General features: G+C 52.2%; 1 protein-coding gene across 1 annotated transcript in view; it reads right to left on the bottom strand.

Moving 5' to 3' along the window:
* Positions 1 to 2,013: 2,013 nt before the first annotated feature.
* JOSD1 (Josephin domain containing 1) overlaps positions 2,014 to 21,506 on the bottom strand; it is a 160,979-nt gene continuing 141,486 nt past the window's right edge. The window contains exons 3-5 of the mRNA XM_069652966.1: positions 11,390 to 11,518; positions 10,831 to 11,025; positions 2,014 to 2,346 (exon numbers count right to left, since the gene is read on the bottom strand). Of these exons, the coding sequence (XP_069509067.1) occupies positions 2,247 to 2,346; positions 10,831 to 11,025; positions 11,390 to 11,518 (424 nt within the window). The 3' untranslated portion in view covers positions 2,014 to 2,246. The remainder of the gene's footprint in view (positions 2,347 to 10,830; positions 11,026 to 11,389; positions 11,519 to 21,506) is intronic.

The following is a 21,506-nucleotide window of genomic DNA, read 5'->3' as shown; positions in this document are numbered from 1 at the left end:
ACCATTTTCTTCGAGGTTCCATGGACATAAAAAATAAACGAAAATAATCAGTTGACTCACAGCTGACCTATAATGTGAAATATATTTGCTTGTAAAGAGCAGAGAGTTATCTGCAGCAGGGATTTGCATAGGGCAACCTGTGGTAAGAGCACAGCAAACAAGATTTCTATGAGGTCTACCAGTAAAGTAGATTTGACCTCCGGTAGTAGCCACAAATTGGACTACCACCCAGCTAAGCCACTAATATAGGCGCAATGAAGGACAGAGATTACCAAATGTTTGAGCCTCATTGATCCATATTATGGAAAACTAGCAACCTCAGTTTCGCCCAGCCGCAGCTGAGAGGAATTCGTCTCAAAAGGCCTCTGAACGTTCTCCTCTCACCAAGAAAGACTCCACCAGCCAAACTCCAAAACACTTGACCACACAATCTTATGGCGGACGCAAGAAGAGTTGGGAGGCTTGGAGAAAGCAGTTTCGATAAATGCCTTCGAAACGGAGATGCAACTACTACCAACGAGATCCAGGCATGGGTTGTGAATGAAGACCACTTGATGCAGGGGGAGAAAAATAATGACGTGGTAGATGAACTAAAACTTCACAAAACAAATACATAAAGGAAATTGGCTGAAAGGACTAACTAAATACATAGACATGAAAAATCCACCTCAGTCAAAACGCAATGGCTCACAGGGCTGCTAGTTTCAGCTTACTGAACGGCACAAGAAGCATGCAGCAATGATGGGAGCAAGTGCCAGCACATGTCTCGAATTGAGGTCTCCCACCACGGGTGCACAAAACATGAACTTCTATGGTTTAATGCAACAATGATTCACAGACTGCTGCAATGCCTAGAACCTGTCCCAAATAGTCTGAAGATTTAGGAGTTTCGTTGGTTGCAGCCCCATGGATCAGTAGAACCAATGCGTCACAAAATATATTTTGCCATTAGATAGAAATCGGCTTCGGTGCCCTTCAGGTTTCAGAGATGTTAGCGATTTCTACATACGTAGATTATATGTGCCTCATTCTTGGCTGCTCTCGGACAATATTTTATTTTGGTTTAACACATTTTGGTTATCTGGAGTGGGGGTGGGATAAGATGCCAAGCTGGCCTCAGGATAACCGAAGCAATCTTGTATTCTCACAACAGAAGACCACTGCCCTACCTGAACTTTACCCACCAGTCAAAAGGAAAAAAGGTATAGCCAACAGGGCAACTCTCGTAGGGAGAAAATGTGCAAAGAGATCGTACACAGAAGCGACAAGTCATTCAGATCACAGACAGCAATACCAAGGCAAGTCTGTTGAGGAGAGGGAACTCCTGGTCACGGAAACAAGAGCTCCCAGTTCGGATATTTTTGGATCGTCGCGACAGTCATTGTCCACCTCATTCCTGGGAATACAAACCCAGCACACCCCCTAAACTCTGTTTGTGCCTGCACACCAACCATCGCAACTGGTTTATAATCCAAAAGCGGGACTGGAAAGGAAAACCAACCTACCCCATCCCAAAAACAAATTCCAGTAAAGCAAGTTGTATGCCCCCACACTACTACGGAAGGAAATCTTCATTCTACAGAGGGTCCAAGCAGACTGCAGTGCTCTTCCTCGAAGATTACCCCAAGGTGGGCTCCCTTAAAAGCCTAAACAGGGCACTGGAATACAAACTGGACCCAGGGAAGAAGTCCACCGTCCAAGAAAACATCTTACCTTAAAGAAACGGTGTGCAGAACAATTGTGTGCCAAAGACCCCAGTGCAGCAAAACAAAACAGTACATCACCTCCAGCCCGAGACAGATTTTTGCAAAATGGCATTTGAATTAGGAGTGAGCTGGGAGATTTGCCTCATGCAGGCTGTGCTCCTGGACAAATAAGAACATACAAGTACATTAAGCAGTAGATGTTTTAGGGAGGAACCCTCACCCCTCACGCGCCACATAAAAATAAGACAGTGTCTTCTGCCTCCAGCACAGCAGAGGCACAAGAGGCACAGTAGCACCCAATGCATATAGAATGATGGATAGAAGTTTATTCGCGGAGAGGTTACTATCAGAATATATCTGCATAAGTGTTGAGAGAGCTCCCCTCTCAAGCAAATGTCTCAGGAGACAAAGGTCTGTTTTTAGGGTGGAGCATAGGAGAAATGAATCTGTACTAAGGAAACAAAGAGCATGTTCAAGCCCCCTTTCCAGCTCCATTTTGTGTCCAGCCACACAATGGATGAATGATAAGGCCTCTGAGCATCAAACGTCCAATCTCCAGCACTGATGGGCCTCCACCTCCTCTGGTACGACCAATAGCAGCTCACAGTTTTTCCCTCGCAGCTGGCATTTCAAAAATGACCTAGAAACAAAGAGGGACAGACGCGTTAAGGGCCAGATCACCGAGTACTGGTTACTATCAATTGACATTTCCAAGTGTCAAATCCGAGAAAACTAGATGTGCAACGCCCACGTAACCCCCACACCTGTTCAAGCTAGCATAACAGACATGATTAAGGTTTCAACATGTGCGCTGTTGGGGAGGTCTCAAAAGGAGTTAAAACGAGGAGCTGGAATAAACTACTTAAGATGTGCACTTGGAATCAGCCAGCTCAGTCCTTGCAGTTGGGCACACCTCAACAGGATACTAAGGGCCATCAAAGCAATTGAGCTCAAAATCCGCATCTGAACCCTGGGCAGTGTTAATAAACTGGAGATGCAGTACCACTTCTGACACTTTTCCAAATACCCAAACAAGATGGCTGGGCTTCCATTAAGACAAATGTGGAATTTACTAGCTTGCCCCAAATATCTTGGGCCTCATTACACGGAAGGTGGTAAGGGTTAACGGTCACCGGTAAGGGTACCGGTGACCGTTAACCCTTACCGCCTTACTATGAGGTCCCTTTGCGGGACCCGACCTTAACGGCTGGTGTAGACCAGCTGTTAAAGTTGGGACCCGCAAAGGGACCTTGGTGCCAATTACGGTACCGTAATTAGCTCCTTCCCAATTCCCATTATGCCCTATGGGGCAAACATGGGAATGGGGAAGGGCCATGGAGAAGGAACAAGTTACTTACCTGTAACTGTTGTTCTCCAGGATGGGTCTGGCATGGATTCACATGCTCATGAATATTCCCCGTCATCAGGCTGGGAATCCTCGGTAAAGAAAAATCAATATCAGTTTCGTTTCTGATCGGTCTTTCGTAGTAGTAACCAATCACTGATCTCTGCGTCATACTGACCACAGCCAATGACTGCCCTCTACCTAAGTCCCGCCTCTGGCAGCCATCTTCAGATTTGGTAGCACGTGAAGTGGCAGTATAACGAAGTGAAGAGCCGCAGAGGGGTAGGCGGGAGGGTTCGCATGTGAATCCATGCCAGACCCATGCTGGAGAACAACAGTTACAGGTAAGTAACTTGTTCCTTCTCCAGCATGGGGTCTGGCATGGATTCACATGCTCATGAATATAAGAATAAATAGCAGTACACACATGCACAACCACGGGGGGGGGTGGCCAAAGGCTCAAAATTAAGCAATACAAAAACTCAACATTAAGCATCTCTTACCTCCTCACCAGGCTCACCTTAAGCGAACAGGTTGCGCAGCACTGCTTGGCCGACCCTGGACTCCTCCCTGGAATCCCGATCGACGCAGTAGAATCTCGTGAAGGTGTGCGTCGACCTCCACATAGCAGCCCTGCAGATGTCCAGCAGAGGCACACCAGATAAGAACGCCGTAGTAGCAGCGATCGCTCTGGTCGAATGGGCTCTCGGACGGCCTGGCAGCGGTCGGTTAGCCAACCGGTGGCAGTGCATGATGCAGCCGGAGAGCTATCTGGAAATCGAAGACTTCGAGAGAGCCTTCCCTTGGTTCACAGGTCCAAAGTTCACGAATAGCTGTGACGTCCTGCGAAAACTTTTCGTGCGGTCCACGTAGAACTTCAGCGCTCTAGCCACATCCAGCGAGTGCAAAGTCCTCTCGGACAGCGACGAAGGAGACGGGAAGAAAACAGGTAACACCAAGGGCTCGTTAAGATGGAAGTCCGACGGCACCTTGGGCATAAAGGAGGGGTTCGTCCTAAGCACCACCCTCGAGGCACGTTGCTTTGCAGGATAGGGCCTGGATCTCTCCCACTCGTCGTGCGGAGGTAATGGCCACCAGGAATGCAGTCTTCCACGACACAAACTTCATCGGTGCGGAGTGCATCGGCTCGAATGGGGGCCCCATGAGCCTGGTCAGCACCACGTTAAGTTCCCACGCCGGGGCCGGGGCCTTGACCGGCGTGAACGACCCGAACAGTCCTTTCATAAACTCTTTTACCAGTCGATGGGACCACAGGGACGTCCGTCCTGTGGTTCTGATATATCTGGAGATCGCCGCCAGATGAATCTTAATGGAGGCATGGGCTAGCCCAGCCTTTGCCAGCGATAGCGGGTACGGCAGCACTTGAGGGGCCGTAATCCGTAGGGGGTTGATCTTCTGTGCTCGGCATCAGATAGAGAACCTCTTCCACTTATGACAGTAGCATTTGAGAGTCGAGGACGCCCTGGCCTTTGCAAGAACCTCTCTGCAATCAGCCGGTATATCGTAGCCTCCAAACTCTAGCGCTGCAGGAGCCAAGCCTGCAGGTTCAGCGACGCCGGGTCGTGGTGGAAGATGGCGCCTCCTTCTCTGGAGAGAAGGTCCGCGTCCGCCGACAGCTTGATGGGAGGGGACGTTGAAAAGTCCAGAAGGTCCGGGAACCAGATCTGCCTCGGCCACGCCGGTGCGACGAGGATCATCCTGCACCGGGACCTCTTGAGCTGGTTGATGAGTCGAAGCAGCAACGGCAACGGAGGGAACGCATACAGGTATAGGCCGTCCCAGGGGAACGAGAACGCATCGCCCATGCTTCTCGGCTGGGGAAACCTGCTGGCGAACCTCTTGCACTGAGTTCGTCGCTGTTGCGAACAGGTCGATTTGGGGTTTGCCCCATCGTCGGAAGAGTTGATCCACCTGATCCTGGCGCAGTTCCCACTCATGACACGTGCGCAGCTCCCTGCTGAGCGAGTCGGTGATGGTGTTTCTTTCTCCTGCCAGGTGGAAGGGAACCAGGAACATCCCCTGGGCGACCGCCCAGTGCCACAGATCCTGTGCCTCCTTGGATAGGGTTGGGGATCTGGTGCCTCCCTGCATCCGTATGTAAAACATTGTCGTGGTGTTGTCCGTGAAGATCCGCACCACCTTGCCCTTGAGCGACGGGAGGAACGATTTGAGAGCCCAGAACACGGCTCGGAGTTCCAGGACGTTGATGTGCAGGAGCCTCTCCTCCGGGAGCCAGAGGCCTCTTGCGTGGAGATCTCTGGTGTGGGCGCCCCAACCTTCCAGGGAGGCGTCCGTCGACACCGTCTCCTGGTACGCCGGCGTCTGAAAGTCCTTGCCCGCCGTGAGGTGCGCTCGAACGCCCCACCACTGAATCGCCCGCCGGAACACCTCGTTGAGGGGAACCCAGTCTTCGAAGGTGCCCGTCCCCTGCATCCAACGGGCGTCGAGAAATTCTTGAAGAGGGCGCATCCGTAGTCTGCAGAGGCGCACCAGGCAGATGCAAGAGGACATCATCCCCAGGAGGGACTTGATGGACCTCACCCTGGCCACTTCCGTGGCTAGCAGGCGCTGCACCTTGCCTAGAATGGTCTTCGTCTGTTCTTCCATCGGTGCCGCCAGGCGCCTCACTGCATCGAGCTTCGCTCCCAGAAACAGGGCCACCTGCGACGGCACCAGGTGGGACTTTGGGTAATTTATGGCGAATCCCAGGTCTGTGAGTAGCTGGACGGTCCTTGCAGTGTGTTCGACGGCGAGTTCCCTCGTCCTTGAGCGGATGAGCCAGTCGTCCAGGTAGGGGTAGACGTGAATCCCCTGCAGGCGCAGCCGCGCCGCCACAGGTTCTAGGCACTTGGTAAAGACCCTGGGGGCTGACTTCAATCCGAACGGCAGTGCTCTGAATTGGTAGTGGCGTCCCTGGACGACGAACCGGAGGAACTTTCAGTGACTTTTGAGGATGGGAACGTGGAAGTATGCATCCTCCCGGTCCAATGACGATAGAAAGTCGCCTTCCTCCAGCTGTCCCAGTATGTGCTGGAGGGTGACCATCCTGAACTTTTGTGACCTGATGTATTTGTTCAAACGACGAAGGTCCAGGATGGGGCGCCAGCCGCCCGTCTTCTTCCTGATGAGGAAGTACCTTGAGTACACCCCGGAGTCTCTTCGGGACAAGCTCGATGGCGCCTTTCCTGAGCATCGCCCGTACTTCCAACAGCAGTTGCGGGACGTGACTTTCCTTCCTGGCCACAGGTGGAACGTGAGGGCACTTCTTCAGGAATTCGATAGAGTGTCCTCTTGCCAGGGTATCCAGCACCCAACGGTCGGTGGAGATGGACTTCCACACGCCGACGAACTTCGTCAGCCGGCCTCCCACTGGGGCGCCTCGGTGGGGGCCCGAGACCACGGCCGGTTCAGTCCTGCTTGGTGGTGGTGGCCTTGCGCCCTGGCCACCTTGCCGACGGCGGTGAGGTGCTCCCTGCTTGCCGCGACCCCTGTAGGCCTCCTGAGACGAGGAGCGTGCCGCCTGGTGGTAGGATGACGAGCCACCGCTGGATCCCTTGGAGGCACCCTGTCTGCCTCTGGAGCTCCGAAAGGGCCGTCGTTGCTGAAGGGGTCCTAGGGTGCGGGCCGTCTCCGTCTTTATGGCTTGGAGGGATTCGTCCACCGCCTTCCCGAACAAGTTGCTGCCGTCGAACGGCATGTCCAACACCCTGGTCTGGACGTCCTGACGGAAGTCGGACGCCGGGAGCCAACCCCGTCGTCGTAGGCAAACACCGTTGCCCAGCTGGCGGAACCCGGTATCGGCAATATCGGTTGCCACCGTTATGGCGTGGTCCGACGCCACCTCGCCTTCCTGAAGTATTTCCAGGGCCTCGGACCTCTTGTCGTCCGGTAGGAAGTCCAATATGGGGGCCAGCTTAAACCAGAGCTCCCTGTCGTAACGGGCCACGATCGCCAGGGCGTTGGCCGCTTTGATCGTCATCGCCGCCGACGAAATGACCCGCCGCCCCATGGCGTCCAACTTCTTTCCCTCGCCGTTCGGCGGGGAATTCGACGTCGAGGCTCCTGACCCCGCCGCTTTCTTCTTCGCCGCCGCCGAGATGACCGAGTCTGGTGTTGGCTGGGCACAGGGGAGCGGTTTCCGGGACCCAGTACTTCTTCTCGTACCGGTCCCGTTTGGCTGGTGCCGTGGAGGGGTTCTTGAGAACCGACAGGCCCTCCTCCCATTTGTCATCGATTAGAGGCACCGCGATGACAGTCTTCCTCTTGGCCTCCCGGCGCTGATAGAGGAAAACTTTCTTTTTCTGCTCCTCCGGGCAGAGCTGGAACAATTCGGACGCCCTGGCGATCATGGCGTGGAATGAGCCAATTTTGTCGGGCGGCGAGGCCCGTGCGACGGGAGACCCGTTCCGTCGTCGTCGCCCTCAGAACCCGTCGTCGAGCCCATCGCACCGTCATCTCCCGACTCGTGGGAGGATGAGGAGGGAACTGTAGGCCTTACGGGGGCGAGTGGAGGAGAGGATTGGGTCCTCCGTCGTTTGTTCTGAGGATTTCCCGACGGGCCAGGTTGCGGGTCCTCCGGCCTGGGCCATGGTAATCTCGTCCTTATCTCAGAGCATAAGGACTGGATCGCAGACAAAATGGCCACCGAGCTATCCTGAGGCCTAGGTTCCGGCTGTGCCGGAAGGGAAGGCTGCTCTTCCTCGGTTATCTCCCGAGGATCTTCCTTACGGGATCGAACCTTCTCGAATTGGACTTCGAGATTCCTCACGGCCTCGGTCAGTTCCTCCTCCGAGGCCGACTCCAGGCTCGAGGAGGCTACTGTGCCCCCCCTCGCTTCTTCCATCATGGTGGCCATGACGATGGGCTGAAAAGAGAATTCCCTCCTTGGCGGCAGGGAAACTCTAGTCCCGGAGGCATTCTCCGCTGGCAGGGTCTCTGCCGGCTTGGCCAGAGTCACCGCGATCGCCTCAATAGAGGCCTTTGCCTGCTGGGTAGGGGCCTTCACCACCTTAGGTGCGTCCCGGGCCTTCTCCTTAGGGGGAGGGGCGACGCCTCGCTTCCTCTCTTCCGAGTTCAGACGGGGCTTCTCCCGAAGCTTACCCGGGGTCTCGGACTTCCTCTTCCCCGAACCGCTGGCTCGTGGTTGACGGTGCCGGGGAAGGCGCGCCCTGCCTCGCGACCGAAGAGCCCGACCTTTCGGCGCTCCCGGAGCCAGTGGACTCGCGGCGCTTGCCCTGGTGTTGGGCCCCCATCGCCGGGGTGCCCGCACAGGACTTAGAAGCCCGCTCGGACCCTTTCTTCTTCTCACCCGTTGAGCCCTTCTCCAACCAGCTGGCGAGACGGGATCGACGGTCCCTCATGGTCCGCTCCGACAAGTTCTTGCAGAACTGGCAGTCCTTCTCTACATGAGTCTTGTCCCCATGAAGACAGTAGAGGCATCGCAAATGTTCGTCTTCCTTAAACACATTCTGCAGCCCGCATCCAGGGCAGCTGCGAAACAGCTCGGGTCCGGGTGATGAACTCGCGTCCTGGGCCATCTCGAAGTAGGCCGCAAATCTTCTGGAATCCTCCAAGAAGTTGATTCGACGAAATCTTCACCCTTGAGGGGCCTAGGAAAATACCGTAACGGATAGCCGTTAACGGGAGTAGAAACGGTGGAGCTTGAAGCTCAATTAACCGAAAAAAAGTGAAAATTCACCTGAAAAAGCACGAAACACGCAGTAAAAGCTCGAGAGCTAAGCACGAGGACTCCCAACACTTGAACGTGTGGTAAAAATCTGAAGATGGCTGCCAGAGGCGGGGCTTAGGTAGGGGGCAGTCATTGGCTGTGGTCAGTATGACGCAGAGATCAGTGATTGGTTACTACTACGAAAGACAGATCAGAAACGAAACGGATACTGATTTTTCTTTACCGAGGATTCACAGCCTGACGACGGGGAATATTCATGAGCATGTGAATCCATGCCAGACCCCATGCTGGAGAAAGGGGGAATTACCGCCCCGCCAACCTTGGAATGGGGTGGTAATTCCCCTTTCCTCCATGGTGGTACCGATATGGTACCGGCAGCAACCATGGTGCTAATAGCACCATGGTTTACCGCCTACCGTGTAATGAGGCCCCTTATGACAGCTTCAGCTTAACTGCAGGTTCTTAGTGTAGCTGTGCAAAGCATCTGGAGGCACAACAGCAGAGAACGGAGCCACAAAAGACTAGTGAACCAAGCTTTCTTCACTAGATGCTGCAACTGCCAATTCTTGCCAGCAGAGCAATTTAGAGTGGCACCAAAGGGAAACCCACGTAGGGGCAGACAACTTAGTTGAGCTGTACTTGCAATAGGACAGAACCATGAGCAGGAGCCCAAAACTTTCTGAAAAGTACCAAGCCGTCACCGGACTTCTTCAGAGAAGGTACATCATTCTCATTTCAAAACAAGGGCTACATCTTTAAGCCCCCTAACCATGAGTGCGGTCTTTCACGCTTGGAACACGTGCAAGATTGCCACTCACTTGCATTCTATATTTACATGCATCATTTCCGTCAACCCTGCACTGGCCAACTATGCCAGTCACAACATGCAGCTTTGTAAATACATATTAGTTTCTTCTCAACGTATGTCCTCCTCATTCCCCCTACGCAGCCCACCCTATTTCTAACAGTATTGAATTATATTAGTGATCACAACTCCCCTACAGGAGGGTTGTAGCTAGCCAAATGGATGCTAGATTGAGAACTAAACGTGTTTACAGAGATTAATGTAAACCACAACCGAACATAGTTGCTTGCAAAGGATTTGGCAAACTCAAGTGGTTTGGTTTGATTTAGGAGAGGGAAATTAACCCCAAACGGGTTCCAACTATTACATATTGCATCATGCAATCAAACAGAAAGGCCCAGAAGTGTTTACGTGAGCACATTGCAATCAAACACCTGTACAGGACTAAAGTTGGCATGAAAAGTAACGTCTATAGAAAGGAAAAACCAAAAACGGCGACTTCATAGTGACAGTTTGCAGTTTGAAATACTGAAATACACATGCCACTGGCATAATGAAACTTGGGGTGAAACTGTATACGCTTCCCTTTTAATAACACGCCTGGTGTAGTGTTGGACCACAATTGGACAGTCCCAACACAGCACCTAGAGTAAATGGTTAATTTGCTTTTTCCATTGCTGTTGTCATATTTGCGATTAGGGACTAAACTCCTGTTTTTAACCTTTTCATCTCAACGTGCTATGCCTAGACTCTGAACAAGGATCGCTCACGAAATAAGCTAAAAGCCTAATCATGGAGACACTGACCCAGGTGAGATGTATTTGCACAATACAAACCGAACCACGTAAGTGACTATTTTCAGCAGCTAACTTAATGAATGGGCAAAGTGCAACTTTTTGGGGCACTTCTGAAGTGAAGAGTAGGTTTTGAGGCGTGATTGATGACACTTCAAGAAAGTGAGGGCCTGGACTTGGAAAACCTCTACCACCCCCCCCAAATCAACACACCCACAAACTTTGAAAGAGCTATGGGGGAAGTGGTGGATGGGGGAGGGCTGGAGGGCCGTGAAAGGACTAGTAGGCATTGAGGTGGTAATTGCGCCACAGTAACAGAGAGGTTGTAACCAAGAGGTCATAAGTGGAAAAGGCATAAACGCAAAATGCAATGATGGATAACTGATGCTATGGAACAAAGACGCAAAAGAATAAAAGCCGAAGTGCCATTGTATGAGGTAGAGACAGTGATGTGGCATCACAGAACTTACCGTAACTCATCCTCCATGCCGATCCGCTCTGGCATCTTTAGCTTAGAGTCTAGATTGTAGTATGTGCCCCCCACTTCACGGATACAGATCCAATGCTGCCGCTTGAGTGGGAGTTTCACTGGGCCCCATGACACGCTGGAGGGAAGGTTCATGATCAGACCGGTCACACTAGAGAGTGCAATGATGCTCACGTCCCTGATGGGCAAGGTGCAAGGAACAGGATGCAAAGACAAGAGTATAAGTGATGGGATAACATATCAATTGACAGTTTTACCACTGTACTCCCATCAGTCCTGGGCAGGAATCGCACACACACACACATACATACATACATACATGGCCCAGTAACCCCACAATGCAAAGCTTTGCACAGTTGCAAGATGAATAACCAATTAGTTCGCAAGCACACTTCTGGCAGGCAAATACCACCAAACCCCCTCTTTTCTCTCACCTAAATGGCACGACCCCCATAAAAGACACTGCATAGCTATTTAGAAGTTGCAGAAGACCCTCCTAGCCAGGCATGTGGTGTGTAGAAGATGTTCTTAACTCTCATTACCTCCGCTTATCCCACCACACTGCTTCATATCCTTTGGTCTGTAGTGCAGCCATGATGACATTCACATCATAATTCCCGTTTCCCAGCATGCTCTTCTTGTGTGGAGTCACCATTGTATTGGGCGAGAGTCTGCAGAGCAAGAAGATTATATTTTGGGGTCACCATTTCGCTAAAACAAATTCTGCTGCATACTATGGAATAGCTGGTGAAAATTAATTTAACCCCCCTCCTGATGGAAGTTGCAGTCAGTGCCTGAATAATCTGTAAACAGCATGCGAGTCAAACGCTTTCTTATCAATATGGAGTTAAAACAACGTTACCCTTACATACCCTCTCTCCCCCACCCCCTCATTCTTCGAAACCCGACTACAATTTTAGAAGACGCACAAGATGATGCATCTTAAACAGAGGAGTTTGACCCAATTAACAAGCAGTGTCTGTAAACCTTTTAAATGTTCGCCCGGGATTTCCCTGAAAGCTCTTTATTTAGGGTACAGTGCGCTCGGTCTCGATAAGCCTGCATGTCCGATCGAGCAGAACAGAGTGACAAAGCGCCTAGAAATTTCACCTGGCTCTTGGCATTGCATGCTAACCCTATATGTGCACTCTGAGGAAATGTCTTCATGGTTAGCGTGCATAGTACATTAAAGCCAGCCCGGTTTAATTTTCTTTTTTTTTTTAATACACAGATTGTCCCTGCTTGACCAATTCTACAAGGTCTTCACAGTTAAGGCCAACCTCATTCGAGATGCATTTCAATTCCTGAAGTAGTTTGATCAGCCCTGGTAGGTGGAGACTAAGCCCGCTTGCTTGATTTTTAGCTTGAATGCCCGAGATAATTTTCAGAGGACCTAGTCTAAACTGTTTCAACTGGGCTGAACGGTTTCAGTTAGCTTCTATTCCAAGGACTGTAAACATTGTTGGAGATGGTCCTTTCTGATGAGACGGTGGACCCAGATGAAGGGCTCGCCCTAATGGATCCACACGTCACCTCCACGCACCCTGGCAGCCTGCGAACAGCAACCCTTCAAATCTCTGTGCACTCGTCTGAGGAGTGCAAGCAGAATGACCCGGAAGGACCTTTCATGAATGCTGCAAGGGTACCATCAATCTGTGGCAGTCTCAAAGGCCATCTAGGTGTACAAAGGCTGTAATTAGCAGGTAGGCACTAGCAGCTGGGGAGCGTGCATAATTGGGGAGGAGTGGCAGGCACCACACACCCTCGTCAGTCAGACCATCACACCAGGTACAGGTCCCACAGAGGATATTGGTGCCTTCCGAGATGGGCACCCTGTACCCACAGTATTAAGAACTGGTGACAGCCACCCCACCATGACCGTGATCCGAGTACCACCAGACTGCCATACCAGGCTAGGTACAAGGGGCAGCAACAGAAGGTTCACAGGAGGCCCTCAGCATTGCACTCTTTCACCCGCACTGAGATTTGTCGCCCAGGAGAAAACCAGCCTTCCGCCTGCCTCGTCCCATCCCACCACTCTTCACATGGGCTCCCCAACCAAGTCCTGTAGGTTCGTTCTCCCAGCAATGCCACCCCACCAAATCATTTCCAGGCAAGTTTGTACAAACCCTTCCAACAACACACTGGCTGCAGGAGGATCAGGGAACAGGTTGTTGGACGGCACTCCAGCATCAAGAAGGGCCACATTGTCATCCTCCTCTTCCAGACATCTCCCATCAGACGAGATGGCAGCTGCCATATTAGGCTGGGTCCATGTGGGAGCAGGGCTACTGCTGGGACACAAGCATAGGAGGCTCACCACCAGTCAATTCACCTGCCTCATGGTGTCTTGACAGATGCATGCCACTGGCGATTCAAATTAGTGCCTCCATGAGGGTGGATGCAAAAATGTTGTAGTGGCGCTCATAGCTCCAACATCCCCCTCGAACAGCTGCAGCCAATGCGCTCACTTTTAAATCAACCCAAAGCTCTGCAGGCCTAGCCATGGTCGCTATTCCAGGAGGCGGCAGAGCTACAAGAATCACAGGTGCGGGACAAAAGGACTACTGCTCGGGAGAGTACAGGGGGAAGTAGTGTTTTCTACCTGCTCAGGTCCACATTACTACTAAACCAGCAGTGATAAAAAGCCACAACATGAATGATACACGATTGCCTCCAAGGTAGCATGGGTCGAGGGCAGGCTATAACATTTAAGTGAGAGCCAGCAAGGATGCATCCAAAACAATAGTACTGTAGTACCAACATAAAAAGAGGACAAAAACGTAAAACCACTAGCAACCCACGTCTGTAATGGAATACAAGAAGATACCGCAAACACAGGAGGGTGCAGGGAAATGGTCTTTGCAGCAGGTTGAAGAATATGGGCCTCATTAAGAATTTGGCCAATCAGTTACAGTCCTTTTTTCGCAGTAACAAAATTACCACCATGTTAATTATACCACCAAATTCTGATTTTGGTGAAGGATTTTTTACTCCAGCATAATGCTGCAGGCAAATCCTCAATTACAAGGCTAAAAATACTACACTGAATTGCTGCTCGCGGTAAAACTGCGAAAAATTCCAATGGAGTCCTTAAAATAGGCAGATTGTATCGAAGGGTTGTTCAACACCACAATACCACCACTCAATCTCGTGGTACGCCCACAGGACAGAGTGGCAGTAACTGCAAACTATTTTGGTGATAAAATCAACAGATTTACTGTCAAACTCTAAGTTCAAGAGTGGTGTCTTAAACGTCACTAAGGCATATAGAACAAGTCCAGAGGGGCAGAGCCACCAGAGACAGCTTAATGGATTGTTTTAGGAGCTTGATGGTCAAGCCAGGCTTCTGGTCACTTTCCAGTGAGTCGCGTCAGTGGGACCAGTTTGACAGGCTACAGCAATGCAGACAATTCTACAAATTGTGCCAGCTTGAGGCTCAAAGAAGCTCGGGATCAGCGCTGATGTGCAGATCCAAGGCTCGGACACTGTTTTGACTGCAGAGATTCCACTCCAGCCGTAAGCTGGATCAACTGTGGCTACAGAAAAGCGTTAATGGACCCAATGTGCTTTAAGCGCAAAGAAGATGTGAAACAGGCAGGTGATGGATCCAGTGTCTCAACCCAGTGATCCTTGCAGCATCTCGAAGGCTCTCAAATCTGTTTGCAGCCGGTCAAAGATGCAGAGATATCACAAAATCGATTCCTTTGACCCTGGAGTGCTGCAGGGCCCTGTGCAGGGTCACAGGTGAAAGGGGCTGAGGTGGGCATCCTTCTGCTCTTTAAAGTCAGGAAGGTTGCCAGGAACACTAGCAGGTTTCCCCACTTCAGCAGAGTTCTGGGTACCAGTGTTCCAGCACCAGGAAGGCCGTCTCAAATGTTCCCCCAAAGTGGTTTAAAGGGATGAGGGTCAGAGACGGGTCCCTCCTCACAGATACTTATCTTCACCCCATAGCTGTGGAGTTTACACCAACAATGTTCCACTGAAATCCTTAGAAAGGATTCTTCAGCAGGATCTTTGCTCAAGAAGAGTCCCAAGAGGTTTTAATTAAGTTGGGGACAGGGTGTTGTCACTTCCTTACACAGTGAGTTTGCCAAAGCGGATTGGCCCATACCACATCTTATGTAAGGGGCCAACCCTTGCTGCTGTAACAAGGGTGTTGCCTTTGGATGTCAGCTACCAGAGTGCTGTCTGAGGGAAATTGCGTCAAAGGAGGGCAGAGTGGCCTACATTCAAGATTGCAGGACCCTTGCAGTGGGGTCAGATCCTCTGCTGAGCTACACTATACCCCCTCTCCCATCGGCCTAAAAACAAAAAGACTCCAGGAAGGTTATCCCTTTTGGGACTCCTCACCCCCTTCCCCATTGTTTTGAAAGAACTTCACTAGAAACACCAGTTCCCACCCATCGTCTGGGTGGTATGTCCAGTCCACCTGGGAAGGAGTCCAGCCTTCCAAGCAGAGAACAAATGAGCCTCCAAGGCTGGGAACAATATCCGCTATGGGTGAAACACTCGGACAGCATTACTACTTGAACTATAAAAGGTTTTTGTTTAACAGGAAACCAGGCAAAAAATAATATATTTTTTTTAAACTACCGGCTTGTAAGCCACTTTATCAAACTGCTTACTTCTCCATCCTCTTTTGGGTTCCCTGGTTCTGTTCTTTCCTGGTTTAAATCTCATCTATCCCATCGGAGGTTCTCTGTCTCTTGGGTGGAACAACTTCTGATCCTTATCCTCTTGCTCACGGTGTTCCACAAGGGTCAGTCTTAGGGCCTTTCATCTTTTCCCTTTACACCTATCCTCTTGCTAAACTCATTTCTTCCTTTTGTCCATCTCACCACTTCTATGCTGATGACAACTAGATTTGTCTGTCTTTCTCCTCTTTTTCCTCAGATATTCACCCTCAGCTTTCTTCACCTTTAACAGCCGTTAAATCATGGATGTCCGCCCATTATCTTACTCTTAATACAACAAAAGAACAAGTTACTTTCTTACCTGGTAACGTTCTTTTGATGGGATGGTCCGACGACGTATTCCATATCTTTGACAGGTAATGTCCACAGCTGTGCTGCTTCGGAAAATCTTTGGCGTCTGCGTCGATGACTTCGATGCGCCGTCCCTGAGGACCTCCTCCGACGGGCGACGTCACCCGATGTGATAAGTAGGACCCACAACGCCCATAGCCTCAGTTATAGTTTTTTCCCAGAACGTGTGCCACCAGTTTTCTACCAGTCAGACACACAAGGCCTTGCAGAACGCAAGCTGCAATCGCAAAAGAAATTCTGCAGCGGGGAAGGCAGGGAGGGAGCGATATGGAATACGTTGTCGGACCATCCCATCGAAAGAACGTTACCAGGTAAGAAAGTAACTTGTTCTTCGAGGGGATTGGGTCCTCCGACGTATTCCATATCTATGACAGACTCCTAAAGCAGTACCAAGCAAGGAGGTGGGAAAGAATTTAGAATACAAATTTAGCATGCCCAATCAAATTGCGGAATAGAGAACTGCCTTGCCAGATCTTGCCCTCTGATGGAATCAAGGGTATAGTGACGTACAAAAGTATGTACTGAAGCCCAGGTGGCTGCATCACAGATGTGACGAATAGGAACTCCCCTCTGCAGGGCAGTAGACGCAGCCACTCCTCTGGTAGAATGGGGCCGCAAGCCAGCCGGAGGGTCCTTACCCGCCAAGCGGTAACACTCGGAGATAGCTAAAATAATCCAACGAGACAAAGTCTGTTTCGTCACAGCTTGTCCCAAATGCTTTCCAGCGTAACCAACGAAAAGTTGATCGTCCACTCTAACCCGGGACATGTGCGAAATATAAAAGCTCAACGCTCTCCGAGGATCAAGCCTATGGAGCCTCTCCTCTTCCTTAACAGGATGTGGAGGAGGATAGAACGCTGGAAGAAAAACCTTCTGGCTCAAATGCAAATCCGAAACCACCTTCGGAAGAAAAGAAGGACGAACTCTAAGGACAACCCTGTCCTTGTGAAACACAGTGAAGGGTGGCTTAACTGAAAGTGCCTGTAACTCACTCACTCTGCGAGCGGAAGTAACCGCAACCAAAAACACAGTTTTCAGAGTTAACAGCCTCAAAGGGCAAGAATGTAAAGGCTCAAACGGAGCACCCATAAGAAACTTAAGAACAAGGTTCAAATCCCAACCTGGCACCAAAAAAGGTGACGGAGGGAACATATTAGTGAGCCCTTTCAAAAACTGCAAAATTAAAGGAATCTTAAAATAGGAACACTTCAGACGAGCGCTTAAATATGGACAGCTCCGCCAGGTAACCTTTAATGGTCCCCACTTGCAAGCCCCTGTGGGCCAAAGAAGGCAAAAAAGAAAACCATGGGAATGTCGCATTCAAAAGCATCCACATTCATGCACCTGTCGCAGAACTTTCTCCAACGGCAACGGTACAGAGACTTTGTTGGCGGCCGCCTGGCCGAGAGCAACACCTCCATCACGTCTTCAGGGAGGTCCCAATCCTTATACCTCAACCTTTCAGAAGCCAAGCGTGAAGATTGAGGGATCTGACCTCTGGATGGAGAACCTGACCCCCCCCACACCCTCCCGTGAGAGCAGATCATCTCGGTAGGGAAGACGACGTGGAGGGCAGATGGACAAGTCTAGAAGGTCGAGGTACCACGTCCTCCGGGCCCACGCCAGAGCAATGAGGATCATACGGGAACCGAACCTCCGTAACACTTGCGGGATGACGGGGACTGGAGGAAACGCGTACAGCAGTGGGAATGATCACTCCACCACAAACGCGTCTCCTAAGGCTCCTCTTGGAGGAAATTCCCACGAGCAAAACCTTTCGCACTTCCGGTTGATACTGGAGGCGAAGAGATCCACTTGAGGGGTCCCCCAAAGGTCGAAGATCTCCAGGAGAATCTCCTGAGCCAGCTCCCACTCGTGAGAGATCGTGCTCTGCCTGCTCAGAGCGTCTGCCAGCTCGTTGTCGTCTCCGGCCAGATGAACTGCCGAGATCGAAACTTCCTGCTGGATGGCCCAGAACTCGAGCTGCATCGCCTCCCTGCACAGCGGAAGTGACCCTGCCCCCTCCCCCCCCTTTTTGTTGAGGTAGTGCATGGCCACTGTGTTGTCCGTCAGAATCAGGATACTCTTCCCGCGCACAGTCGGCAGAAAAGCCTTCAGGGCTAGCCTTACGGCCCTCAGCTCCAACAGATTGATATGGAGTCTGGACTCCGACGGAGACCAACGACCGCTGACTGTTAGCCCGTTGGCATGAGCTCCCCATCCCGTGAGGGATGCGTCCGTCACGATCGTCACCTCTGGCCAGGGCAGCCAAAATGGGTCCGACAGCCTGCCGGAGGACTGAGACCACTGGAGCTTGAGTGCCCACTGCAAAGACCTCATCCGCAGGCGAGCCTCTGGCACCAGAAGAATGCAGGATGCCATGAGGACGAGCAGTCTCAAGAACTCGGACGCTGGGAGATTCTGGGCAAGCTGAAACTTGTGCACCATCTGCTGAATGTGAAGAGCCCTCAACTGAGGAGGAAAACACTGCCCCAGTGACGTGTCGAGCAATGCTCCGATGTACTGGAGCCGCTGCGTTGGTCTCAAATGGGACTTCTTTAAATTGAGGGAGAAGCCCAGCCTGTGAAGGGAGTGGCAGCTGACGGACAGATGATCCAGGACTTGCTCGGGAGAGCTCCCCCTGATCAACCAATCGTCCAGGTAGGGGTAGACGTGAATCCCCCCCTTTCCTGAGATGCGCTGCCACCACCACCACCATGAGCTTGGTGAAAACCCTCAGGGCGGAGGTCAATCTGAACGGCAGGACCCGAAACTGAAAGTGCAAGTCGCCAACCGCGAACCTCAGGTACTTGTGCTTGGGATGGATCGGCACATGGAAGTAAGCATCCTTGAGGTCGAGAGACACCAACCAGTCCTGAAGTTGAAGGGCCTGGAGGACTTGAGAAAGAGTCACCATCTTGAACTTTGTCTTTCCCGAGGAGTTTGTTCAAACCGCGCAAGTCCATGATGGGTCTCAATCCCCCATCTTTCTTTGAAATGAAAAAATAAGGGGAATACCATCCCTTGTTCCTCTCCACCACAGGCACCAGTTCTATGGCGCCTTTCTCCAGCAGGGCTTGAATTTCCTGCGCAAGGAGCGGATCCGGACTCTTCAAAGAGAGGTTCCCTGGTGGATTGTCGCGAGGCCTCTGCCGAAAAGGAAGACAGTAGCCGTGGGTTATGATCTCCAGAACCCACACATCCGAAGTAATGGCTTGCCACTCTACAAGATGCTGCGCCAGCCTTCCCCCAACTGGTGAACCATGGGACCTGGCCTCATGACTGAGTGGTAGCGGCTGCGGCGTTGCCTGAGGGCAAAGAGGCAACTGCCCGAGCGGCCTTGGCACCTCGAGTACCTTTGTTTCCACCTCTGGCAATCTTACGATGGCCTCTGACTGCCAGCTCCTCTCGCTTTACTGAAGGACGAGTAATAGCGAAAGGAACCTCCCCTCCATTGCTGTCCCCTAGGACGAAAAGGCAGAGGTTGGCGAACTGCAGCACCCAACGATTTCGCTGCAGCTTTGGAGGTCTGCAACCTCTCAAGGCTCTCGTCAGCCTTGCTGCCAAAAAGGTGTTCACCGTCAAAAGGCATGTTGAGAAGCCGGGACTGCACATCAGGAGCGAACCCAGACTTCCGCAACCACACAAACCTGCGCATTATGGTGCTCACCGCCATTGACCGGCTGACACAATGCGCCAAGTCCAAACCTGACTGAACGGCCTCACACATAGCATCCTTGCCATCCTGAACCATAGCAAGGAAACCATCCCGCTCGTCCCCTTCGGGACGATGTTCAGCCGCTAATGCAACACAGTTCCACAGAGTGTGCGTGAAACAAGACAAGGCACATATGGAGTTGGCCGCCTGAAGCGCCATACCCCCCCGAAGAAAACACTTTCTTCGCCCAGCCGTCAAAACGTTTGTTGTCCCTATCCGGAGGGATGGTAGGATACGACGCCTGCTTTGCCGGGGCCGTAGCCGCCTGCACCAGCAAACTCTCCGTGGTGGGGTGCCTAGACAAGTAGCAGGGGTCGCTACTGGCTGGACGGTATTTTCGCGACAAAGACTTGCCCACTGCCGGGAGACTCTCCGGAGCAGTCCAAGCCGCCGCCACCCTTCTCTGCAGAGCCATATGAAAAGGCAAAACCGGGTCAGTGGGTGGACCGAGATCAAGGATGTCCGTGAGATCATCCTGAACGAACTCCCCTGGGGGAGCTGACCAACCCAAGTACTCGGTAACCCGAGACATAAGGCGCCGATATGAAGAATCGGCATGAGTGTCAAGCTCCGGCCGACAAAACTCCACCTCCAGAGCGGTGTCCAGTCCACTGGCATCATGCAGCGACTGCCTCAGGTCATCAAACTGGCTATGGCCCGAGATAGGGTCATCTGGAACTGCAACCGGAACCAGGCCGCCATCAGAGCCTTCATCACCCTCTGAAATGTTCTCCAGGTGGGGAGAGGAAGACCTCTGCGGACCAAAGCAGTGCCGGACCTTCGCCATAGCCTTTCTAGGGGCAAACCCCGTGCCACGGGGCCCCTCCGACACCACCGCCTCGAAAGGCGCCGGCGTCGACAGAAAAGGCGTCGACGTCGAGCGAATCGGCGTTGACAACAGCTGCAGCGCCGTCAGCATCAGCGGCGTCGACAGTCCTCGAAGCCGGAGCTCCAAGCGTGTCTCGACAACCTGGGCGCCGACGACCCCCTCGAAGACGGAACCTCGAGAGAAATTGTCGTCGACCTCGGCGCCACAGGCGTCGATGTCTTCTTCGAAGACGGCACAGGATCACGCGGTCTCTAGCGCGTCGAGGACCGGGACCTGGAACGGGCATGGTGAGAACGGCTACCCTTGTCCGAGCGGGACCTCTCCCGCGAGCCGTGCCGACCACCCGAGCCCGAAGGCGTACGGGCGGTGTCTCGACCGGTGCCGACTGACCCCACTCGGAGGCGCGGATGGTCCAGTGCCATGCGATTCCAGAATTGCTAGCATCTGCTTCCCGAAGGAAGCCCATTCCTCCGGTGTCGCTTGCATGGAGGGATAAGCGACCCGCCGACGGGCGGAGTCCTCGGAAGAGGACGGGGAAGGCGACCTATTCCGGCGCTTCCTGGAATGCCTAGAAGAGGCGGAGGAGTGGCGAGACAGACTCCTGGAAGGAGACCCACCGGACTTCCGACGACGACGGGGAGAGTCACCCCTTGAGTCATCGGTCGAAAGCCCCGCAGACCTCGACTTGCGGGGTTTAGACACCCGGCCTACCGACAGCTGCTTCTTGCGTTCCCGCAAGGCCTTTGCAGTGACCGACTGGCAGTCGACACAGTCGTCCATATTGTGGGCCTCCCCGAGGCACCAGAGGCAGGCGTCGTGCGAGTCTGTGACCGACATCTTGGACCCACAGTCCCTGCAATTCTTGAAGCCCGGAAGCGGGGGTCGAAGATGAGAAAGAAATCGCCACGAACAGGTCTTCACAACCAACCGAATAGGTTCAACGAACCGAGAATAGAAAACAGCAACTCCAATGAGTTGAGGCGTACCGAGATTCACAAAGCGAACACGTTCGCTGAAAAAACGGAACTGAGGCTATGGGCGTCGTGCGTCCTACTTATCACATC

Source organism: Ambystoma mexicanum, chromosome 3q, assembly GCF_040938575.1.
Source record: "Ambystoma mexicanum isolate Mex_15411 chromosome 3q, UKY_AmexF1_1, whole genome shotgun sequence".
In the NCBI taxonomy this organism is placed as follows: Eukaryota; Metazoa; Chordata; class Amphibia; order Caudata; family Ambystomatidae; genus Ambystoma; species Ambystoma mexicanum.
This window is presented reverse-complemented; position numbering and strand designations above follow the sequence as displayed.